Genomic DNA, 24353 nt, shown 5'->3' with positions numbered 1-24353 from the left:
AAAAAATAGTAATAAATTTATTGTGGAGAAAGAAAAAAAAATGCCCTCTCTTAGATATCCTACTCACCTGTGCATCTGCAGGTATCCTTTCCTCCAATATACTGCAAACCTATCTTCACTGACAGATGAACAGAGAAACAACTTATTTTCCTGTACAGAAGAATGACATCATAAAAACACTACTCAGCAGAGCAAAGTTCACATATTTTCCACTAATGTATCAGGATAGTAAGTAAGAGGAGTGGTTTCTTTGCATGGAGGGTGGTTGAACTGTGAAATGCATTGCCTGATGGAGTGGTGAGAGCAAGAATGGTCAATGAGTTTAAGGAGTGGTATGATAGACTGTGTTTCCTAGGAGGAACCTCCCACAATGAGTCTTAATAGACTTTGTTTCCTAGTTAGGATCTCCCATGATGAGTCTTTTGACTTCTTGAAGGCCTTAATAATAATAATAGTAACCCTATAACATCCAAAGAATTATTGACAAATCACTGTATCTCAAATTTGAATTGGAACGACGTGGATGACGTGGTTTATCCATGTGAGGACTGAAAATTTTGATTATAAGTGAGTTTAATTAGTTTTTTTTTTTTTTAATAAGCATATGTTATTAGTATTTTGCATTATCTGTCAGTTATTACTTAAAAGGATTTGTCTGTCAGGTGCATTATCTAATGTAGTAGTATCACTGAGGATGGACTGAATTATTCTTTCCAAAATATTTGATATTTATATACCAATAAATAATTACATAACTTTTACTGTATGCTTTCTTATGCTGTGTTTAGATCTGTGTTGATTATGCATATGCATACTACTTTGAAGGCTTAATGACTTATCATAACACAAGTTAAAAGAAGCAAATGCTTTACTACCAGCATTTGCCCCAATTGGTTACTGAGGCAGGCATTCTCAAGGGTGCGCATGGTGTGATCCTAAAAGTATAGAATGCAGAAATGCCAGAAGTTCATATTCTGATATTCGGACTGTCTCTTCTGGATGTAGTCAAGGGCAATTGATATTGTTGTCTTTGGTGAGGGATGATAGCTTTCCAATTCTTTGACAGTTTCTTACAACCAGATTTATTTAAATTAGTTGTGTTCTATAGACTATATGCTGATTCCCAGAGCAATCGTTCACTTCTGAAATGAAGTCTTTTTAATTATTTGGATTTTGTTTATCTTACTTCGATTCATAAATATGTTATTTATAATGAATTCGTCTCTTAATATTTTAGTTTCAGATTTGCTAGATTGTCCATAATAGGAATGCTTACAGTATTAACGGTAGATCCTGTATACCTTATATACATATACACCTTGCATGTAATGGATAGATTTCCACTTTAGGAGAGTGATACAAGGGGATGCCTTATAGGTGGTTTGTAGATATCCTTTTGATTCTTTGAGATGTTTCCCTAACATAAAAGACTATTACTTTTCTGGGGCGGTCTATATGCTCATCATTAGTCTGCAAGTTATGAGGAGGAAGGAATATAATCTTTTTTTATAGCATTGTATTCATTGCTTACAAAACGTCTTTTACAATCTCGCAGATGAATGGTCCTGTAGTACACTAGTTCATGGGTAAGCTAAAGGGTACATAATATGAAAACCCTGAAACTTTTTTCAAGCCACTTCAGATCTTCAATAAGCAAGTGTTAGAATTCAGTCTATGGCTGAATCTTTTACACAGAACTGAATTCTTGCAGGATAATTAATTTACCTACTATCTGACAAGGAACCAATCATATTATGTTATATTATTAAATAGTGCCACCTTTAGGAAGAGTATGCTGTAAAATTCTTATTTATCACATGATACATGGGATTTTGAGGAATATAAAAGAATCAGTAAGCCTTCAGAAGAGAGGGCAGCAAGAGAGAAGAAGTAGCAACAGAGAGAGAGAGAGAGAGAAAAGAATGCAAAGGGGAGTGCAAGAGAGGAAGTGGACAAATAAACTGATACATTGACAGGTGGATATGTTGTGCAACAGTGCTGTGCAAGTACTCAATAAGAGGTCATAAATATTATGTCCAAATTCTAAAGTCAAATTTTGAAGGAATACAAATAGAGTAGAATATCCAGCTGAATTCATGGTAAAGAAGAGGTTATGAGATTGCTGTACTTACCTGTTAAAAGTAAGATTATGTTGGAAATCTAGTGAATAGGGATGGCTCCAGTTAAAAGGGATTGCATCAATGACTGATGTAGTATATATACTTATAACTATTTGGGAAGTCATGGCTAAATATAATACTATATTCTCCAATGCTCTGATACTTCTTCACTCTGATACCTACCTCCTTGTAGAAATTAAAGACAGAAACCGAAACTTATGTGGAAGTAAATTTAATAGATGAAAAATATGTTCTATTGAAGGCCTACAGCAAGAATTAAATTACCGTGGTGTATAGGACAACCATCATATAAGAATAAGACGAGGCCTAAAATTTAGGCTATTTTTAGGTTTTAAGTTTATGTCGGTTGTATAAGACGACCCTCTAATTTTTTCTTCTTTCTTGTATTAATGCAACATTAGGTATTGTTGTTATATCCGTTATTTTTATATCTATGCATATTCGTTATTTTTTTGCATAGCATAGATTTAGTGTTTACGCTTTTAATTACCCTAATTAAAAGTGATTAGGCCCAATTATAATAATTATTAATTTTGCATTTTTTTTAAAATTTTAGGATTATTAAAATTGTTATCATTTAAAATCATGGAACCAGCAACAAAACGAAGAAAGTATGAAGCTCGATTTAAAATAAGGATAATTGAAATGACAAAGCAAACTAATGACTGTGCTGCTGCAAGAAAGTTTGAGATAACCGAGAAGATGGTAAGAGAATGGAGGAAGAAGAAGATATTTTTAAAAAATTGCCAAAGAAAAAATGTGCGATGAGAACGGGGATCGCCCAATGGCCGCAACTGGAAAATCACGTTGCAGAATGGGTATTCGAACAAAGGCAAAATGGTTATTATCTTGTTGCAAGAAATATGATTAGAGCATATGCACTACAATGGTCAGGATTGAATCCTGATGAAAGTATAGAATTTCAAGCTACTTCAGGATGGTGTAATTGTTTTATGAACAGACAAAATCTGGTAATATGACAAAAAATGAAAAGTGCACAAAAACTACCAGCAGATCTTGACCACAAACTTATCAGTTTCCATAAATTTATTATTCAGTTGAGAAAAGGACATAAATTTCTATTGTCAAATATTGGAAATATGGATGAAACTCCTATAAGCTTTGATAAGCAATAAAACATTGAGTCTAAAGGTAGCAAGAGTGTGCTAGTTTGAAGTACAGGTCATGAAAAAACAAGGTTTACAGTTGTGTTGTCATGTTTGGCTGATGGAAACCAAGTTAAAACCAATGATCATCTTCAGACATAAAACTAAACCTAAGATAAAATTTCCTTCAGGTGTTTTTGTACATTTTTCACGAAAAATGTACAAAAACACCTGATTTGTTTATAAACACTGTATTGTAACTACCTAAATGTTCATCCAAGGGAAATTATGCTTTCCTTTTTTATACTCACCATATAAGACGACCCATGATTTCAAGGGGTTTTCTGTAGTAGTTGAGAGTTGTCTTATATGCTGACATGTATGTATATCAAATCTGCCTTGTTTGAAAAATGATTTTAATGAGTCCTTTATCAAGTTTTTAGAAAGCTTTTAGCAGCTTTAGTCTACCAGTCAATAAATCTCCTGAAGTTATCTCTTTTTCTCTCTCTCAGATTTCACTTCCATATATTAAAGGAATTTCTTAAATGTTTTGCTAACATTCTTAGACCTCTTAATACTGTCAAGATTTCTACCTTCTTTTCTCATCTAAAGACAATCTTTCTCCATTCAGGAGAAAGTGGATCCCTTGCTCCAATAGTTTGAGTTACTTTGGGCAGTCTGGCAGATCTGCAGCCATCCATCATGAGAATCATAAATCACATATCCAATATTGTGAACCTGAACAGTCTGACTTAGCAGGGCATGTGATCTCAACTAAACATAAGGTTCTTTGGAAGAAAACAACTCTTACATAATACAGATATTAATTACCTTCAGTTATCCCCTTTATGGGAAATATTATTGTATCAATGTAAATCCTTGATTATTATCTTATTATATTAATTTAATTTTTTTAAAGTTAGGAATTTATTGTCTGTCTGCTGTCTTACTTATGCTATAGCGGCACTTTAAAAATTAATTTTTTTATTGCATTTCATTTTGGATTACATTGTTAATGTACTGAAGTTGCCTTTGATGCTTAGGTGAAACTATTAAATTTAATTCCACATAAGTTTGAATTTCCATCTTTAATTTCTACAAACATGACAGCTTACATACCTGTTTTGAAGCAGATACTTACCTCAATGAGAAACATGAAAGTAAGTGCAACTGTACAGGCTCTAACAAATCATAAATGAAAGGAATAGTCTAAACCAGTGATTCTCAACCTTTTATGCTTCATGTACCTCCTGGAAATATGTATGTAACTAGTGTACCCCCTTGTATAGATAGATAAAATTATAGTTACAGTATAACAATGGGAATAAAATAAAACACACATATATATACACATTAAATTTTGTATTCATAAATTACATATGTTGATAAACACAAAGAGTGACACAAACAATTTAACAAATCTTATAAAATTATAAACATTTTACTGAGTAAATGAGTGAGATGCTTGCGCTTGTTTATGCTTGCACATTTCATCAACAGTTGGGGTTATCTTGCTAAGGTAGAGTTGCAAGTCATCTTTAACATCCAGCCTGTTCCTATAATTATTTTTTTAAAACAGTTAAAGATGAAAAAGTAGTTTCACATAAAAAAGTTGTTGTGAAAGGTAACAAATATTTGACTGCAATTTTTGACAAAGTTAGATATTCCTTCTCCATTCTAATCCAAAAACTAATCAATGGCTTTTTGGAATGAATGCTTTTTAAACTATTGTCACAAGATATCTCAATCAACTGTTCTTTATTGGACAGTGGAAGCTTACATTTTTCAAAATCAAATGTGAAGGGGTCTCGAATCCATTCTTGCATTTCATAAGGGGTGTTAAATACTGCCTTATAATAATTTTAAGAGTGCTTATGTGAACAATTATTTGTTGTCTGATGTCTTCAAAGTCTGCAGTCATTTGCTCATTTTCTTTAAGAAATGAATCTAGTCGCTGAAATTGGTCACAGCTGTTCTTTTTAATTCTGTTTTCCCAGAGATCAGCTGTTCAAGTAGGTTTAGCTCTCAGGTAGGGAAGGACAGGGAGGATTGACAAACGTGTATAGACATGAACTACAGCACTGCGCTTCATCACTCAGTTCTCAGAAATTAATCAGTATTAGTGTTACCAACTTAGCAACTTTGTTACCAGATCTGGTGACTTTTGAGCTTTCATGGCATACCCCCATAACAATGAATTTACTCTTAGTAAATTCATTGTTCAGAATATCAGATATCCTCAAATCAGGTAGTGTATGTTCTGAATAATTCTTTTACAGAAGGTCAGAAGGAGTGTTCCACTGTGGAGAATGCTCCAGAACCAATTCTTAGAAATGATGAAGAATATGTATAAATTGTTCTATACTAATATACTCAATTAACAAAACATTAGAGATACCTGCCTAATAGCATGTCAGTCCTGAAGTGTGAATAATAGTCTGTACTCTCTGAAGCATTGACTCCATCAAATGCTGGAAGGTTGCTGTTCCAGCCATGCCTGTCGCAGCATTGTCCACATGTTGTCTGATGAATCCCATTAGCAGTTGTACTTGAGCTGACGTGAGGGTGCAGGTGTGGCATCAACAGCATGAGGCTATGGTCTCCATCATGCCAGATCGGCTCTGTGATGATTTGGGGAGGCGTCTATGTAAAGAATTAGGTCCATTAGTGTGTCTGGAGCTCCTTAAATGCTGTGAGCTAACAGAATGTGCTTGCTGGTCACCTACACTCTTTCATGGCTTTCAATGCATCCTGCAGCTGATGGTATATTTCAGCTGGACAATGTACCATCTCAATGGACCACGACCACCCAGGTGTTGCTTAAGGAATACTCATCTGAGTTTGAGAGCATTCAGTGGCCCCAAAGGTCCCCAGATTTAAATCTGATCTAATCTTTCTGGGATGCCAAAGAATGAGACATGAGATCCATGAGGACACCAACGTCTAAGGTGCAGAGGTCTAGTTTTGATGTCCTGACACCAGGCAAGGTGCAATGCCCAATGATGAGCTGTCAACAGTGGTACACGATTAGGGTATCGGCTCCCATAGTCCATGGAATGCTGTACTATTTGTTCGCTGACACTGCTTAGACCTCTGACATCGAAACTGGATGTGATTTGTGCTGTCACTGCCCTGAAGTTCGTATGTACAAGCCTGAACAGTCTACATTTGTTTCAATAAGGAAATACCGAGAGCAGGCATATTTATTTCTGGTATTATAATTTATTTATAAAAAAGAGTCCACATTGACCACAGTCATCCCATGTGGTTGGCCACCACTTGCTTTCTGGGTGCTGGTACATCTATTGATGGTATACTAGTGGTACACCCTTTATACAGTTGCCCTTGGAACCCTAGGGCAATAGAATGACCATCTGTCTTGCACTGATAATATGTTCATGATCAAAGTCGCTAAAATCACCACATTTATCCATGCTTGTTGATTGCAGTACACTGTTGGGAAGTCCCAATGTCTGCCTATTTACTACCTGTATTCAGTTTGGGTACATTTCACTCTGCAATGGGGATGCCAGTGTCATCTTCCCATCACCCCTATCTCTAATGTTTTGTCCACTGAATGTAGTTGCATAAGATTTGAGATGTTGATTTAATACATAAATTGAGGTAAGCTATTTAAATTTGATTAACATATACTGCTCAGACTGTGTGTACTAAATAATAATGTTTAAATACCTTAAGCGTAGGTGTTTATCTGATTATCAGACTAAAATTTGCTATTTAAGATGTTTGAAGATTAATTCAAATCTGGCTATATATAGAATTATAGTTTTTGTTGCTGTTAAATTGTTGATGTTATATATAACTGAGTAATTTTGGAATTCTATAATCACCATTCTTGTTATTTGGAAAAGGATTAACCTTCTTTCACAATAATCAGAGATGAACTTATTTCCCACCCACTCCACTCACAACTATTATTATCATTATCATTATTATTATTACATGACACCTCCAGGAAGTTCAAAGACTCATTGAGGGAAGCATCTACTCTACATCTCTGCCTCCACCACTCAATCCACCAACTACAACTAACCACAACTATATCAACACTGTCTACCACCCACCACCACCACTAGTATTTCCACAGACAATCACAAACATCCATGCTCATGGCAGGATTTGAACCCACAGTCTTTTGGCTGTAGATCAGATACGCTAACCAGGTCGGCGTATGGTTGCAAAATGGGTCACAACAGCATGGTGGTAGGTGCTGGATGAGGAAAATCATCTACTACCTAAAGATATTCACAAACTTCCATACTTACAGTGACATTTGAACACCAAACCCTGTTGAGCAGAAAACTGTCCAGTCAGACCAAACTATTTGTGATATTTTATAAGACTGTATTATATACAAGTTAATTTATTTTAGAATTCATTGGAACAGATAGCTCTAGTGCCATCACGTGTTAGTGTTTTTATTATGCCATTTATGTGCCAGGATAGCAATGTAAATTAATATCAGTTCTGTAACTAGTATAAGACAACAAGCTGTCTAAGTAGAAACATATGCAGTGGTTGTTTTCAGTTTACTTGCATTTTATAATATTGACTGCATAGTTGGATGAGGAATGGATATACTGCACTCCTCTTAAATTTTTCCAAGGCATTAAACAGATTCTGCAGTGGAGATTATTATGCAATCTGCTGTATAATGCTTAATTGGCATGCAAAATAGTCTTGTAATATGGATATACTGTCTATTGTCAAAACATACCAACTAAAATCAAAGTTGCAACAATGGCTTAAACCAGAAATTAATACTTTATTTACAGCTTTATTACAGGACTTAGTTTACAAAATACATTTCCTCCTCTCTTTTTTTTTTTTTTATTTATTTAAATACCTCATTCATGAAATTCAGTACTTTGGACATCCAGGGAAAAGGACACAGATTCCAGGTAAACTAGAATGGTTATAGTTGGTCCTCTTGTTAGACTAGACCAGGGGTTCCCAACCCTATGCTCGCAGGCACCATGGAGCCCATCAACCAATTTGTGTGTGCCCGCCACTGTTCAACCGTGTGCCATATAGTTTGAAATAATCACGCAACAATTCATGGCATGCTATATGATGCATGCATTAATGACACATGACGAGTATTAAACGCATACAATGTAAAGTAGATGCGCATTCGAAGTTGTTCATTCCAGTTTAAGAACTGGAATATCATCATATTCTTCTAATTATGAAGCACTGGCCAATGAAATGCAATGCCAAAGATCACACTAACTTACATATATATATTTAAATTTTTATATAATGTAAACTTTTAAGTAATAAAACATTTGATTATAATGTAAACTTTGTATGTATTCATTTAACAAAAGAATTAAAAAAATGTGCTTGAAAAAATAGATGGTGCCCGTCGCCCTACCGGTATTTTAGAATGTGCTCTAGGAAACAAAAAGGTTGGGAACCCCCTGGACTAGACAGAGAATTAAAGTTTAGTGGCCACATTGCTAAGGTGGTTAGGTTATTATATCAGAGAAGTACACTGTTGAAGAGAACACTCACTTATAAGAATAAGAAGTTGTTCTTCCACCATACGATGCTTTAATTAGAGTATCTTGACTACTGTGGTCAAATGTTGTTACTTGGATTCAAAGGAGATAAGGTAAGAATCAAAAAGGATTCAGTACTGGATAATCAGGATAATATGCAGCCTATGGCATTGTGCATCTGAGGACACACTGGGGGCAAATGTGATCATTGAAGAAACTTGTAACTTACAGTATAGACACAAGTAAGATTTTATAGCTTATGTCAGGTATTGATAGGGGGAGGAAACTCATGATCGTATTTGGAAACTCAGCAAGGATGTAGTTAGGAAAAATATGAGGTCCAGTTTCATCATCATCTTCTTATGGCATCATAGTGAGTATGCAGGATGGGCTGTCAGCAGGTGTTTTTAAAGAAAGAAAGATATGATAGGTTTCCACAACTCATAGGCCCTTGGGTAGTGCTCGAATTGGTGGAATGTAGCCAGCCTTTTGCTCGAGGCTGAGGAAGCAAATCAAGCTTGGATGAATATTATATATATAGTATGTGATCATACTGTATATAAGTATTATATGATACTTGTAATAAAATAGAAAATCATGCCTTTCATCAGGTACTTAATCTGTTTAGTGCACAATTTTATCAATAGAGTTCTCATTTAAAAGTGTGATAAAGTTCATGTCTCAAAAAAAAAAGTTATGTCAGTTGTCTGCAGATGATGTGAACCTTGTGAGGGTTATTAATAATACTGCTGATGCTTTGACTCTTCAAGAGGATTTGAATAAACTGGAAAGGTAGGCATAGGCAAATGAATGAGGATATCAGTTTAATGCACCCAAATGTAAGATCTTGAAATTTGGGATCTACAGATGTAAGGCTGCATACTTTACTGATGGATCTATAAAAGTGGATAGAAAGTGGATGAAGTTATAAAAATTTGAAGTTCAGGGCACATATTGCAAAGATGGTGAAGGTGACATAGAGGATTGTTGCAAATACTAAGGACTTTGACTAGTAGATATAATAGAATGGTGATTCCATTGTATAATGCCCTAATCAGGCCACATCTGGATTATTGTGCCCATATCTAGATGCAGGATTTGAAGAGGATAAATAATCTTGGAAAAGGTACCAAAGCAGATAACCAAAGTGATATTATTATTATTATTTTGCAGCATCTCCATGAAGTCCAGAAACTCATCGTGGGAGACCCAAATCAATTGTCATACACACAATTCCTATCATACCTCTCTTTGAATCCATTCACAACCAATAAGGAACTCACAACCAATTCTGGCAATCCATTCCTCTCACTCACAACTCTTCACACATAAAAATCTGGTCAACACCCCTACTAACCACACTCTTATACAGCTTCCATGGATGGCCCTTAGTTCTCTGACTGTTTGTCATATGTTGAAAAATTTCACTTGCATCAATTTTATAAAACCCTTTTAATATCTTAAAAGTTTCTATCATGTGCCGTCTTTTCCACCTATCAACTAAACTTTGTAATCCACAAACCTTCAGCCTATCCTCGTAGGATTCCACCATGGAAAAATCCTTCCACCTCCATATGAGACTGGTTAACTCACCTTTAGTCAAAAGAGACCAGATAAAGGTTTCTCAGGTTCTGGGAATCGAACCTAGGTCTTTCCGACCAAAGGGCTTCGTCTATACTGACTGAGCTATGGAGGCTCTTGAATAAATTTAAGGAGGGATATAATAAATTGTCTAAGATGGACCTCCTACAGTTGAGTCTTATGACTCCATGGAGGTCTGAAATAATAATAAATGATACGAAAGTGCAATAAGATTTTGTATAACATATTACATAGAATTATTAATAGAATTGTACTTGGAATATTATAATAACAGTTCTTAATAATGATTGTTGAAGACAACAAATTTAGTACAATTTGAATTATATAAATCTCTACTTAATTTTATTCTGTATTAGTTGCAAATATATTGATAAAATGTAGATGCCATTTGAAAGGAATTTAAAAAAGTTTATTTTTGCCTAATACACCTTTTGCAAACTGACTTAATACACCTATTAGCCTTTTCCATTAATGCATTTTATATTTTTGTAGGATATAAAAAGGCTATACAGAGAAGATGTTGACTTAGTGAAAGTTACTCTCATTGAATCTAACAAAATTTTGAGCAGTTTTGATGAAAAACTTAGGAGGTATGCTGAAAAGAAGATTAGTCAACGTAATAGGTTTGAGCTTGTTAAATCTTCTGTGATTGGTATGTCTGTCCATTGTTGCTAACAAGATCGAAATCATAATTTAGTGTATCTGTGTAAAATGTGTGATAAAAGAATATACTTTCTTTATATAAATGTTAATAATCAAATTAATTATAGAACATTATATATATAGGAATGCGGAGAACCGACCAGGGCTTCTGACCTAATGTCAAATCCTCACCTTCTCGTGGTGCACCCTGTTGGGTACCTACTTTGATACTGAACGAACGAGGATGGGCTGGCAATTTGGGATTTAGCCGACCAAATTGTATTCTTATTGGTTAAACCAAAATAAAAAATGATGGTACAACATGACAAAATTTCATGCTGGCTGGGGCGTCGCCCGGTTAAACAAGGCCCCCATTGTTTTCGCCAGGAAACCAGGGCGAACAGCAAAAAGTTAGCTACTGGAACAAATCTGAAAACACACCCCAACTCAACATCACCAGAGTTAAAGATCGGTACTATCAACGTAAGAAGCCTGAATGGCAAAGAAATGGAGCTAGCTGAGGAATTAGATAAGTACCAGATCGACATAATAGGGGTGACTGAAACAAAAAAAACCAAAACTAGTGAGATCTTTCTGAGCAATAAATACAAAATGTTATATTCAGGCAATGACAATCAAGGAAAAGAAGGAGTAGCCGTAGTATTCAACACTAAATACGAGGCTAATCATCTTGAATGGCAGGCAGTCTCAAGTAGAGTTACGTGGGCAAATATGAGAATGGGGAACTGGACAATGAGACTTATTTGTGCCTATGGTCCCACAGAAGGTTCTACTAAGGTAGAAGTGGAGGAATTGAGGCTTTAGAAAAAGCAACTGACACAATGAAAAAGGAAAAGTTGGTCCTTGTTGGGGATCTAAATAGCAGAGTAGGAAATGATTGTGAGACATACAAAAATATTTTGGGAAAATTTGGAGAAAAGAGCAAAGCTAATAATAATGGCAAATATCTGTTGGATTTCTGCTCAGGACATAGACTGGTTATTACTAACACCATGTTCCAACATAAAAATGTGCACAAATTCACATGGAGAGAAGAAGCAAGGAATAAGAAAAGTCTCATTGACTATGTTATTGTTGATAGCGATGTTTTCTCCCTGGTGCAGGACACCAGAGCATACAGAGGATTTGAAATTGGAAGCGATCACTATTTAGTGTTGAGCAGGATAAAATTGAATTTCATATTGAAAAGAATAACATGTAAGAAAGTTTTAAAGCGAATAAAAGTTGAGCAGCTCTCAGATGTGAACTGCAGACTAAAATACAGAAAGATTATTGGGAAAAAAAATGAAAGAGTTTGAGAACAGGAATCAAACCTTGGAGATTCAATGGCAAACTCTGAAGAAAACATTGATTGATTCTGCCAGAGAGGCATGTGGTGAGGTTGTTTGCAAGGATAAAAAAATCAGAACTCCTTGGTGGACACAGGAAGTTAAAGAGGCAGTGAAGGAAAAGAAGAAAGCATATCAAAAGTTCCTGTCAAATAAGTCAGCTTGTGCACTTAGAGAATATAGAGACAAATGCACTTAGAGAATATAGAGACTCAGCCCCACTCAAACCTTCTATCTGGCTAAGATATGTAGATGATGTGTTCTCTATTTGGCCTCATGGCCCAGACACGTTAGACTCCTTCCTCGGTCATCTCAATCGCCTACATCCAAGAATCCAGTTTACTATGGAAAAGGAAAAGAACAATTGTTTACCCTTCCTAGACACCTTAGTCACGCACCTGCCTAATGATACACTTGTCTTCACTGTATACAGAAAACCCACACACACAGGCAGATACATTCACAAACTCTCCCACCACCACCCCTCACAACAATATGGCATCATTAAAACCCTTACCAAGAGAGCCCACAATCTTTGTTCCAGTGGAACCGCCCTCACTACTGAGCTTAACCACATACACAGAACTTTTCTCTCCAATGGCTACAGCGAACACAGCATCAAAAAAATAATCAATTCCTCCCCCATTCCCCGTCCCTCTCAACAAGAATCTAAAAATGCCAAGCTTGCGTACTTTGGACAGACAGGCAGATCAGCATCCATCCGCCTGGAGGAACGCAAGTCGTACATCGTTAAACACAACTATGGCCATTCAGGCTTGGCTGACCATGTTTTGGACACCACCCACAGAGTATCATGGAAGAAAACCACCATGCTCCACCACAGCAAATTCAAGAAAGAGAGACTTTTCTTAGAAGCAGCAGCAGCTCTCAGAAACCAACCAAATCTTAACAAATACAGTTGCATTAAGCTTCCAAAGATTTGGGAAACAGTCATCACCAGAGGTCCCACCTTACATTCCAGGCCACCTACTACTGCCCTTAGAGGGCGCTCCACCTAGATAGGACTTTATTGTCACCCACGTGGTTGGGCTTAGTATTGTAAGTTTTTGTGTGCATGTTACATTAATTGTCTTTGTAATCCCCGTAGATGTCCTAGTGACTAGGATGAAATATAGGAAGTATTAAATTCTATTTTAATTCTTTTTGAGTGTTGTAAAAAATCCATTAAACCTCCAACATAATTAAATGAGTAAAAGTTGAGAGATAACAAATTAGAAAAAAAACTGTTTTGAATGCACGACTAGTTTCATCTTCCTAGAAGACTTCGTTGTCATTGGATGCATAACATGAAAAGAGTAATAAAAAATATACATTACAACAGAACAACTATAAATTAAGTTACAAACAGGAATGGATTGCTGACATTTGAAGGTGTTCTGGATCTCATAGTATTGTGGAGCATGTTCATGTGGGTATAATCTCATATACACCAAAGCTGGATGACTGAGGAGTAACAATCGGGTGGTTATAGCTTAGGTTAGTATTAAGGTGGACAGATTGCGGACAATTTCTATCGATTCAATAATTCTTCTCTCAAGCTCCTCATAGGATCTTAAAATGTTTTCTGATTTATTCCAGATCACTGGGTGAATGATAGAATTTTCATTGTGAGGGTTAGCAGAATTAAGAACATAATTCAATAGAGCAGTGGCTCTAGTCCTGCCATATCGGATGTCTCTCACATGATCCTCTATACTTAGTTAAATGGATTTTTTGTCTAACCAAAATATGGCACATTGCAGTTACACCAAAGATGGTAAATGCTTGGATATTTTAAGCTGCCATGTTTAGGTTTTGCTGTACTAAGCAAAGAATGGAGTTTGGTTAGAGGAGTGAAAGAAGTGCAGATTCCTTTTTTTTTTTTTTTGAAAATTTTGGCTAACCTTGGTGAAACTGAGCTGATATGTTTAGCAGGTATGGTAAACAGCAGCTTATTAATATTCTGCTTACGATAACTATTCTTCTGAAAAGTTGTTAGAAAAAACTTTAGCCCTTGGCTACCTAATATAGAAATGATGCCAAGCTTTGTTGCAGATAACAATGAGATTGCAAATTTGTAGGTATGTGTGGATTTTTTTTAAATAGAGATATTCAGTTTTTTTTTTTTTTTTTTTTTTTTTTTTTTGGCACATACATAAATTTTGACATACAGGAAAGTTAACATCCGACTCCACAGTAAATTGTATTCTTGATTGTTGAGATGGTTCAGGAACTATTTTTTTGAAGAGTCTGGACCATGGCTCCAAATTTAAGAAAACATAATCAACATATTTTTTTCATAATCTTGGTTTCAGTGGGAAGGAATTGATTATTTTTCCTCAAAGGCTTCTAAATATATTAAAGAAAAGAGTGGTTAACAAGGGTGCGAGAACGAGATTTTTTGCCTGGAGGGTTTTGAATGAGTGGAATGCATTGCCTGACTCAGTTGTGAGTTCTTCGTCTGTAAATGAATTCAATAACAGATATGATGGATATTGTTTTGATAGTTTGGGTCTCCCGCAATAGGTCTACTGACTCCGTGGAGATACCCGTAATAGTAGTAGTAATAATAATAATAATATATTTGCCTATATAGGAGATAATGGATTGCTCATTACCAAGCCAAGTTTTCTTTATCTATAGTGCTTGCTTCCTACTCAGTGATTAAGAAATCACCAAAGAACTAAAGTTTTTTCTAACAGCTTATTAATTCAGAAGAATGGTTATTGTAAGCAAACTATTAATATGCTGATTCACTTGCTCATTGTATCAAAGATAATAATGATGTAAAAGGTTTTACATCTTTTCCATATATCAGCTTTGTTTCACCAAGGTTACCAAAATTCTCAAAAATTATAAAATCTGCACTTCTAACTAGACTCCATTCCTTGCTCGGTACAGCCAAATCTAAACATGACAGCTTTAAATATCCAGGCATTTACCATCCTTTTGATCAGATGAAAAAATCCATTGAATTGAACTATGTTAGTAGAGCATATGAGAGACATCAGGTATGATAGAACTGATATGATAGAACTATGATAGAACTGATATGATAGAAAAACATGATTAAATAGCGTGGTGGCTCACCACTCTATTTAATCATATTTTGAATTTCTGCTAACTCTGACGATAAAGATTCTATCATTCACCCAGTGAACTGGGATAAATCAGAAAACATTTTTAGATCCTATGAGGAGCTTGAAAGAAAAATTATTGACTCAACAGAAATTGTCCTCAATCCCATCCACCTTAATACTAACCTAAGCTATAAGCTCCTTAATTGTTACTCCTCAGCCATTCAACTTTGGTGTATGCGAGATGAAAGAAAATGAAACTCCAAGAAGATGAAACTGGTTGTGCTCAAAATAGTAAATAGTTTTATCAATTTCATTGTCCCTCAATTTTAGTAATTTAAGTTTCTTTAATTGTCTCATGCAACCAAGTAAATCTGCTTCATCAAACTATATATATATATATATAGTTGATTCAATAATTCTTCTTTCAAGCTCCTATGAAAGGGCTTGAAAGAAGAATTACCACAATGTCCACTAATGAATTTTGCTGATTTATCTAAAATACATTTGGCCGAGTGGTTAGTGTATCTCCAGACAAAAGGCTGCAGATTCAAATATTGCTGTGGACATGAATGTTTGTGATTGTCTGTGAAAATGTTAGTGTTGGTGATCGGCAGTAGATGGTGTAGATGATGAAGGTAATTGTGGTTGGTGAAGTGGTGGAGATGGAGAGTTGTAGAGTAGGTGCCCTCTCTCCATCTATGAGTCTTTTGATTCCCTTGAGGCGTTACGTAATAATAATATTTAGGCAAAAGTAATCAGGAAAAGAAAGGAGTAGCAACAGCACTGAACACCCAACATGACTTCTTCAATTTAAGTCTATGTAATTTATAGCTTTGTGCATTGTTCATAATGCCAAACAAATCATCATATCTTAAACAGAATTAGACCTCTATCTATAGATAGGATAGATAACATAGAGGTACTTAGAATCAGAATAGACTGATAGATATGGGAATGGTGTGTGTGTGTGTGTTAGAGTAGGGTATTAGAGTACCCGAGGGTGTCTCTCCTTTTCCCAACTTCTACTCTAGCTGGTAGAGGGCAGCAGCTCTACTAGTACTTGCTGGAGCACTGCGGTGGAGAAGGCAAACGGAAACCAATCCACTAAAATCCCTAGAAAATTTTAGTAGCAATGAATAGAACTTATAAGGAGGCAGCTACCAGCCCTGCAAACCATGGTGGTGTCTCTTGGCACAGAGAGGAAAAGAAGGTGCACATTGGAATGGATACAATATCGTGAAATAAGGATGCTTCAAGGGATGATGTTCCTCCCGATTGAACCTCTAAAAGTGACTTAAAACAAACTATAAACAAACTGAAAATGAAAGATCGTTAGAGAATCAAAATTGCAACATTTAATGTGAGAACAATGAACAGATGTGGAAAATTAGAAAATCTCAAACAAGAAATGGACAAAGGAAAAATTTATGGGAAGGAATAGGTGATTTTTATAGTAACGAAGTAAGAGTAATTTACTCAGGTGGAGATAAAAAGGAAAAAGGAGTTGCACTTGTTTTTAATAAGAGAACAGCAAAGAGCATCATTAGCATAAACTGTCTGAATGACAGGATTATGGTGGTAAAATTAAAGGCTGAACCAGTGGACATAACAATAATGCAGATATATATGCCAACAATAACAAATGAGGAAATAGAGGAAATGTACGAACAATTACATGAACTAATTAAGGAAGAAAAAAGAAAAGTCTATATGATTATAATGGGAGATTGGAATGGAGTTGTTAAATAAATAATATTTATTAAATAAATAAACAGACTAGGTAATAGATATGAGCGAGGGGAAAGGTTAGTGGAATTCTGTAAAGAAAATAAGCTAATAATTACGAATACTTGGTTTATAAAATCTAAGAGAAGACTATACCCATGGAAAAAATCAGGAGATACAGAAAGGTATCAAATTGATTACATTGTGGTAAAGCAAGGATATAAGAATAGTGTAAAAAATGCATGCACATATCCTGGAACTGATATTTACTCTAACCACAACCCACTATTCATAGAAATAAATGTGAAACTAAAGAAAATAAAAGAAGATATGAAAAGGAAAAAAATGGAACTTAGAGAAATTAAAAAATATCAAGGAATTTGGAAATAGATTGGAGAAAGAGTTAGAGGAAACAAGTTTTGTCAAAACTGAAGATCCACAAAAGAAATGGGAAAAAGTTAAAGAGAAAATAAAGAAGATTGCAGAAGAAGAAGAAGAAATAGAAATTAGATGATAGAAATATAAGATCTGATAATGTTCGAGTCTTGGCAAGTAACAGACTGATTTGGAGGAAAATTGTAGATAGGAAGTTAGTAATGATGTAAATTTTTCATGTGGTACTATCATATCCTGTACACCCCTTGAGGGTACATGGCAGAAATTTGATGATGATGAAGGAATTGAATGTGTAAGAGCTAAAAGAATAAAAAAACCTTGGATAACTAATGAGATGATTTCTCTAATGGAAGAAAGAAGAAAATAGAAAAATAAAGACACCTCAGAAGGGAAAATACAATATAGAATCCTGAATGACAAATTGAGAAGGGAAGCAGAAAGAGGTAGAGAAGATTGGCATAAAAAACAATGTGATGAAATGGAAAATTATGAGAGAGTGGGAAGGTATGATCTTTTATATGAAAAAGCAAGAAGCATGAATCACAAGAGAAATGGAATTCGAGCTAGAAGCATAGAAAATAAGAATGGAGAAATCATAACTGAAGAAGATAAAATCCTAATGAGATGGAAGGAATACATTGAAGATCTATATGACAAGGAAATAGACCAAATGAGTTGCCATTAGAATATATATAAAGAAGGTAAATGAAGATGATCTAGGCCCAGAGATTTTGAAGACAGAAGTAGAAATGGCCATTAAAGAACAAAAATGTGGAAAGGCAGAAGGAAGAGATGAAATACCTGCAGAATTCCTAAAACAGCTTCAGAAGAAAGGGACTGAAGAAATAACCAGAATAATAAATTTAATTTTTAACAAAGAACTACCAAAAGATTTTATGACCTTAATATTTATACCTATATCAAAGAAAAGTAATGCAGTGAACTGCAAGAATTTTAGAACAATAAGCCTCATTTCCCATTCATCAAAAATACTTATGAGAATCTTAACACGAAGAATTGCATCTAAAGTGGAAGAATTTCTTGGAGAAGATCAGTTTGGTTTCAGGAAGGGTAGGGGAACAAGAGATTATTATTATTATTACGGGCAACTCCAAGGAGTCCTTAGACTCATCAAGGGAGACCCTAAACATCATGTCAAGAACAACTATTCAACATTCACAGTCATGGCACCCAAAACAGACTCTGGCAGCTTATTCCCCATATTCACCACTCTCCAAGTAAAAAATGTAACTCTAACACCCTTGCTAACCACACTCTCTTTCCCAATTTCCATGGATGGCCTCTAGTCCTCCCACCACCAGTCCTGTTCTGAAAAAATATCCTCTGAATTAATCTTATAGACCTTCAGTAATTTGAATGTCTCAATCATATCACCCCTTTTCTGCCTATCAACCAATTTCTGCAACCCACAAATCTTCAACCTGTTCTCATAAGGTTCATTCCATAGACCTGCTATCATCTTGGTCACTCGCCTCTGGATCCTCTCAACCTCCTCCCCATCAAGAAGAAACCCTGGCGCCTAAATCTGGGCACAGTAGTCAAGATGGGGTCTTATCAAAACTCAATACAGAGAAACAATAACTTGCTTGTCTCTGCTTGTCAAAGTATTCTTCAGTAACCAAGTGATTTGATGAGCTGATTTAGCCACTTTTGCAATGTGCCCCCTCAGCTTCAACTCCCTATCCACCAACACTCCCAAATCCCTGGCCTTGTCAATCTCCTGGAATACAATTCCACCAATGTGGTATACTGCTGCTAATCTTTTCAACCAAAATGCATAACCTTACATTTTGCCACATTAAATTGACATCCATTCTCCTTAGCCCAGTCCTCCAATCTATCCAAATCATCCTGCAAAATTTTGACATCATGTGCATTCACTATTGCTCTACCCAACTTTGCATCATCAGCAAACAAATGAATACTTCCTTTCAGATCCTTTCCTATATCGTTAATGAACAAATTGAAGAGTAGTGGTCCAAGAACAGAACCCTGCGGCACACCACTAGTCACAGGCCAGCTTTTGGACTCTACTCATGAATAAACTACTCTCTGATATCTCTCCATCAACCACCCTCCTATCCATCTCACCAACCCTGTATCCATCCCCATATGCTGCAGTTTACTGATTAGAATTCCATGTGGTATCCTGTCAAAGGCCTTAGCAAGGTTCAGCTGTCACTGTGTTATAAAACTTGAGTATGTTACTAAGGCATGATCTACCCTTCACAAAACCATGCTGTCCCCCATATAGTTGTGATTGAACTGTTAAGAATAGTAAATGAAAGAAGTCTGGAAGTGAATAAAGAAGTTAATATCTGTTATATAGATTTTGAAAAAGCTTTTGGCTTTGTGAAATGGGATAAGCTGGTGGAAGTAATGGAAAATATTGGTATTGATTGGAAAGACAGAAGGCTAATTATTTCACTATATATGGGACAAATTGCCATGGTGAGAGACATATATGGTACAACAGAACCAGGTATCATTGGACGAGGAGTAAGACAAGGCTGTTCTCTGTCACCAATTATGTTTAACATGTATTCCGAAGCGCTGGAGAATTCGGAAGAAGGAATAAAGATTGGAGGTAGACAGATATTTGCAATAAGATATGCAGATGACAAGGCATTACTATCAAATACTGAAACAGGACTACAACATCTGTTGAACAGATTAGTGGAATCCTGTATCAATTATGGAATGCAAATTAACATCAGAAAAACAAAGGTAATGAAAATACCAAGGAAAGAGGCAAATATGGATATCAGAATAAATTGGGAAAAATTGAATCAAGTAAAGACATTTAAATATCTAGGAAGCGTTATTAGCAGTTATGGAAGATGGAAAAGTGACATAAAAGCAAGAATAGCGATGGGAAGAGATGCCTTTAATAGAAAATGGAATTTATTCAGAAGTAAAATGGATAGAAATCTAAAGAAAAGACTAATAAAATGTTATGTGTGGAGTGTTGCCCTCTATGCAGCTGTAACTTGGACATTAAAGAAAGAAGAAATTAAGATTTTGGAAAGCTTTGAGGTGTGGATTTGGAGAAGGATGGAAAAAATCAAATAGACAGATAAAATAACTAATGAAGAGGTCTTAAAAAGAGTAGAAGAAGAAAGAAGTCTGTTAAGGAGGATAAAAAGAAGCAAGGGAAACTGGATCGGACATATTCTGGGAGGAATGGAATCATCAGAGATGCCATCAAAGGAAAAATAGATGGAAAAAGACCCAGAGGAAGAGTAAGGAAAACAATGCTAGATGACATGCTGAATGGAGACAGGCACACAACCTTGAAAGAGAAGGCTCAGAACAGAAGAGAGTGGAAGGAAAGTTTCTGCTTCTAAAAGAAGAACCTGCTCAATTGCTGAATACTCAAGAAGAAGAAGAATTTATAGCTTTGTGCATTGTTCATAATGCCAAACAAATCATCATATCTTAAACAGTATTAGACCTCTATCTATAGATAGGATAGATAACATAGAGGGGTGAGAATCAGAATAGACAGATAGATATGGAAATGGTGTGTGTGGGCAGAGGTAGCTGGATGGACAGCGAGACACTACACAAGGTGTGGATCCAGATTGCAGCAGTGAATGTGTGTGTGCAAGTAAAGAATAAGGATTTAGATGGGCTGGGATGTAGTCGGACCATTTGTGTTGGGGATAGGATTCATGGGAATATGGAAGAATGGCTAGGGGGAATGTATGGAGGAGTTGCATCTGAAAGGTAGTGTCAATGGAACTTTATAGAACTAGAAGGAACTATTATGTCATTTACGAATGCCAGAAGCATACAAATTAAAGGAAAGAAATTATTGCATTGATTGACTTCATTTCCCAAAAATTGCGAATTAGAAGACACGGTTGGTTGAATATGACATCCCGACAGGAATTGATATAGAGAGATATGTTTTTTATGAAGACAGACATGGAAAAAGGGAGGATGAGTGCTGATGATGTTAGCAGAGGAGTTATGTACATTCACAGTAAATAGAGTAGAGGGAGTGGGGAAATAAGAAAATTGGTAGTCGTTATGGATGATTTTAATTATGGTAATATAGATTTAAATGAAGAAGTGGTATCTGGGGACAAAGAGAAGGAATTTGTTAATTTTTTGAAAGACAAATAATTTAGGCAGTAGAGGACATATGAGGATCAAGGGTCTTGGATTTCATTATCTCATCTGAAGATGTTGCTGTAAACGAGGTGTCAAATCTTCCTTCAGTTGGTGAAAGAACAATAAGGTAATCACTTGTGTGGTCACCAGCCATAGGACTTCTTATTTATGTGGAACTATAATGCTTGTGATTATGACAAATTCAGGAGATAGCTTGCAGCTATATCATGGAATGGGGAATTGGTTGGGAAGGAACCACTGAACAGACGCAATGTCTGAATGCATTCCAGAGGTAAGGAGATTAAATAAGGTAGGTATGAAATGAATGGATGAAGAGGTGAGGCATGCAGTGTGGAAGAAAGCATTAGACGTGCAGTGTTGAAGAAGGCGACAGCACAAGATGAGTGGTAATATAATATAAAGGGAGGATTGGTGTGAATGTGAGTGTAAGAGCGACAATGTTATATAACTGTGTTAATGACGGGAATGGACTTTGTCATGGAAATGTTGACGAGGAGAGAACGATTTCAGATTTGTGTTCATCCGGTTCGGACCAATCAAATGTAAGCAAAGATATCTACGTGTGTAAGGCATTAGAGAATAGAGATCTGCAAGTTGTCCAACTGTGTCAGGCAGACTGCAGACAAAGAACAAACAGGTATTTTATTATGTCTGTACACAAATGCTAGAAGTATCAGAAACAAAGGAATAGAGTTTGTTGCCTTAGTCAATATGTTGTGACCTCAGATTGTAGATATTAGTGAGACCTGGCTATCAGAATCAGACCTACTAACTGGTATCAAGTGTCATGGGTACAGTATTTTTATGAAGGATAGAGAGGATAGGAGAGGAGGGGGCATGATGCTAATGATATCGGATGACTTAAATCCAGTTAGAGTTGAGACCTATGATTGTAGTAATACTACTAACAATATTTCATGTAGCAGTGAGTTTGAAGCCATCTGGTGTGAGGTGGAATCTGAAAAGATCAATTACATAGTGCAGTGTTGCTACAGACTTGGTGGATTGGTTGCTAGTGAAAGGCATCAGCAAATAGAGGCTATGAGCAGGAAAAGAGTAATCATAATGGGAGACTTTAATTATCCAAATATTGATTGGTAGCAGTAGAATCTCATGAGAAGAATGAAAATGCATTTATTTAGCTGTTGCAGGACAACTTCCTCAAGCAGCATGTGACAGAAGGAATTCGAGGTCAAAGAGTATTAGATTTGATTATAATGTCCGAGGGCATTTCAGTTAAAGACATAACTATTCTACCTCCAGTTGGTGACAGTCATCATGCGGTACTAACTTGGGAAGTGACTAAGTTTATAAATGTTCCATTCAGAAAAGATTACATGGTGAACTACAAAGCAGGAAATTATGACCAACTGAGGTGTATACTGAGTTCAGTGGAATGGGATTGGTTGCTGGATGGAAAGAATATCGACAGTGCATGGGAAACATTTAAACAATACTTTAATTATGTAATATCAGAATGTGTCCCAAAAGTTCGAAGAATGAATAGAGTAGGAGCCAAATGAATGTGTAATCTTATTAAGCAAGAGATTTGTAAGTAAAGGACGATGCGAAAGGAATACTATTTGCATGAGGATGACGTCTGTTATGAACATTATAGGCAGCAGGCTAGAATAGTCACAACTGTTGTACGGAAAGCAAAGTCTGAGTATAAAAAGAAACTGGCTCTGCGTGCTAAAGACAACCCACTAGAATTCTATCGATATGCTGTAAGTAAAAGAAAGAATGAATATGAAAGAATAACTCTTCTAAATCCAGATGGCATGAGGGTTACAGATGCAGAAGAGATTGTTCAGTTAGTGAGTGCCCATTTCGTTAAAAGCTATCAACCTGGTGAACGCAACATTGAGCTCACTGTTACCTCTTCACTGGATGAAGAAATGCAGGTGTGTGAGGCCAAGGTATTAGAGCTATTGCACAAATTGAATAAGAATTCAGCAATAGGGACTGATGGAATATCAGCATGTGTGCTAAAAGAGTGTTCAGCTGAACTGGCCATTCCTTTGACCAGAATGTTTAATATGAGTTTCAGAACAGGGAAGATTCCACAGGAATGGAAGGAATGTATGATAATTCCATTGCACAACTCTAGTGCAAAGACCAGTGTATCCAACTATGAACTAATCAGTATCTCAGGAGTGGTGGTGAAGATTTTGGAAAAATTGGTTAGAGTCCGCATTCAGAAAAGGGTTGACAGTGAATCTCTACTTTGCAATGAATAACATGGGTTTACTAAGGGAAGGTCATGTTTTAGCAACTTGCTCACATTCTATAATAATGTTACCACTGAGTTAGACAAGAGGAATAGATACATTATCATATTTTTAGATTTTGCTGAGGCTTTTGACAGAATATGGCATGGAAGACTGTTGCATAAATTGGAGAAAATGGGTTTGGGTTATACAATATTAGCATGGATAAGAGGATGGTTGACTGATGGATATCAAAAAGTGGTATACGGGGGGGGGGATCTAAGTCTGCAAGGTTACATGGCATATAGAGCACAGATAGTTATAAGGACTTAAAACAGCTTGGGCTTATGCAGAAGGATATAAAAGTTCATTCCTTGAGGGTCTTAAAGGGCACACTGGTGGCATGGCGTTGCCAC

The 24353-nt window shown here is 35.9% G+C and overlaps 1 protein-coding gene across 3 annotated transcripts in view; it reads left to right on the top strand.

The window, feature by feature from the left end:
• LOC150102032 (uncharacterized) overlaps positions 1 to 24353 on the top strand; it is a 160219-nt gene that overhangs the window by 55515 nt on the left and 80351 nt on the right. For all 3 annotated transcript variants that reach the window (XM_090400734.1, XM_090400735.1, XM_090400733.1), the window contains one exon: positions 10867 to 11026. In XM_090400734.1, the coding sequence (XP_090256860.1) occupies positions 10867 to 11026 (160 nt within the window). The remainder of the gene's footprint in view (positions 1 to 10866; positions 11027 to 24353) is intronic.

This window comes from Typopeltis vanoorti, chromosome 11 (assembly GCF_054136105.1).
Source record: "Typopeltis vanoorti isolate ZY-2024b chromosome 11, IOZ_Tvanoo_1.0, whole genome shotgun sequence".
Classification (NCBI taxonomy): Eukaryota; Metazoa; Arthropoda; class Arachnida; order Uropygi; family Thelyphonidae; genus Typopeltis; species Typopeltis vanoorti.
Note: the sequence above shows the minus strand (reverse complement) of the source record. Positions and strands in the feature narration are given on the sequence as shown.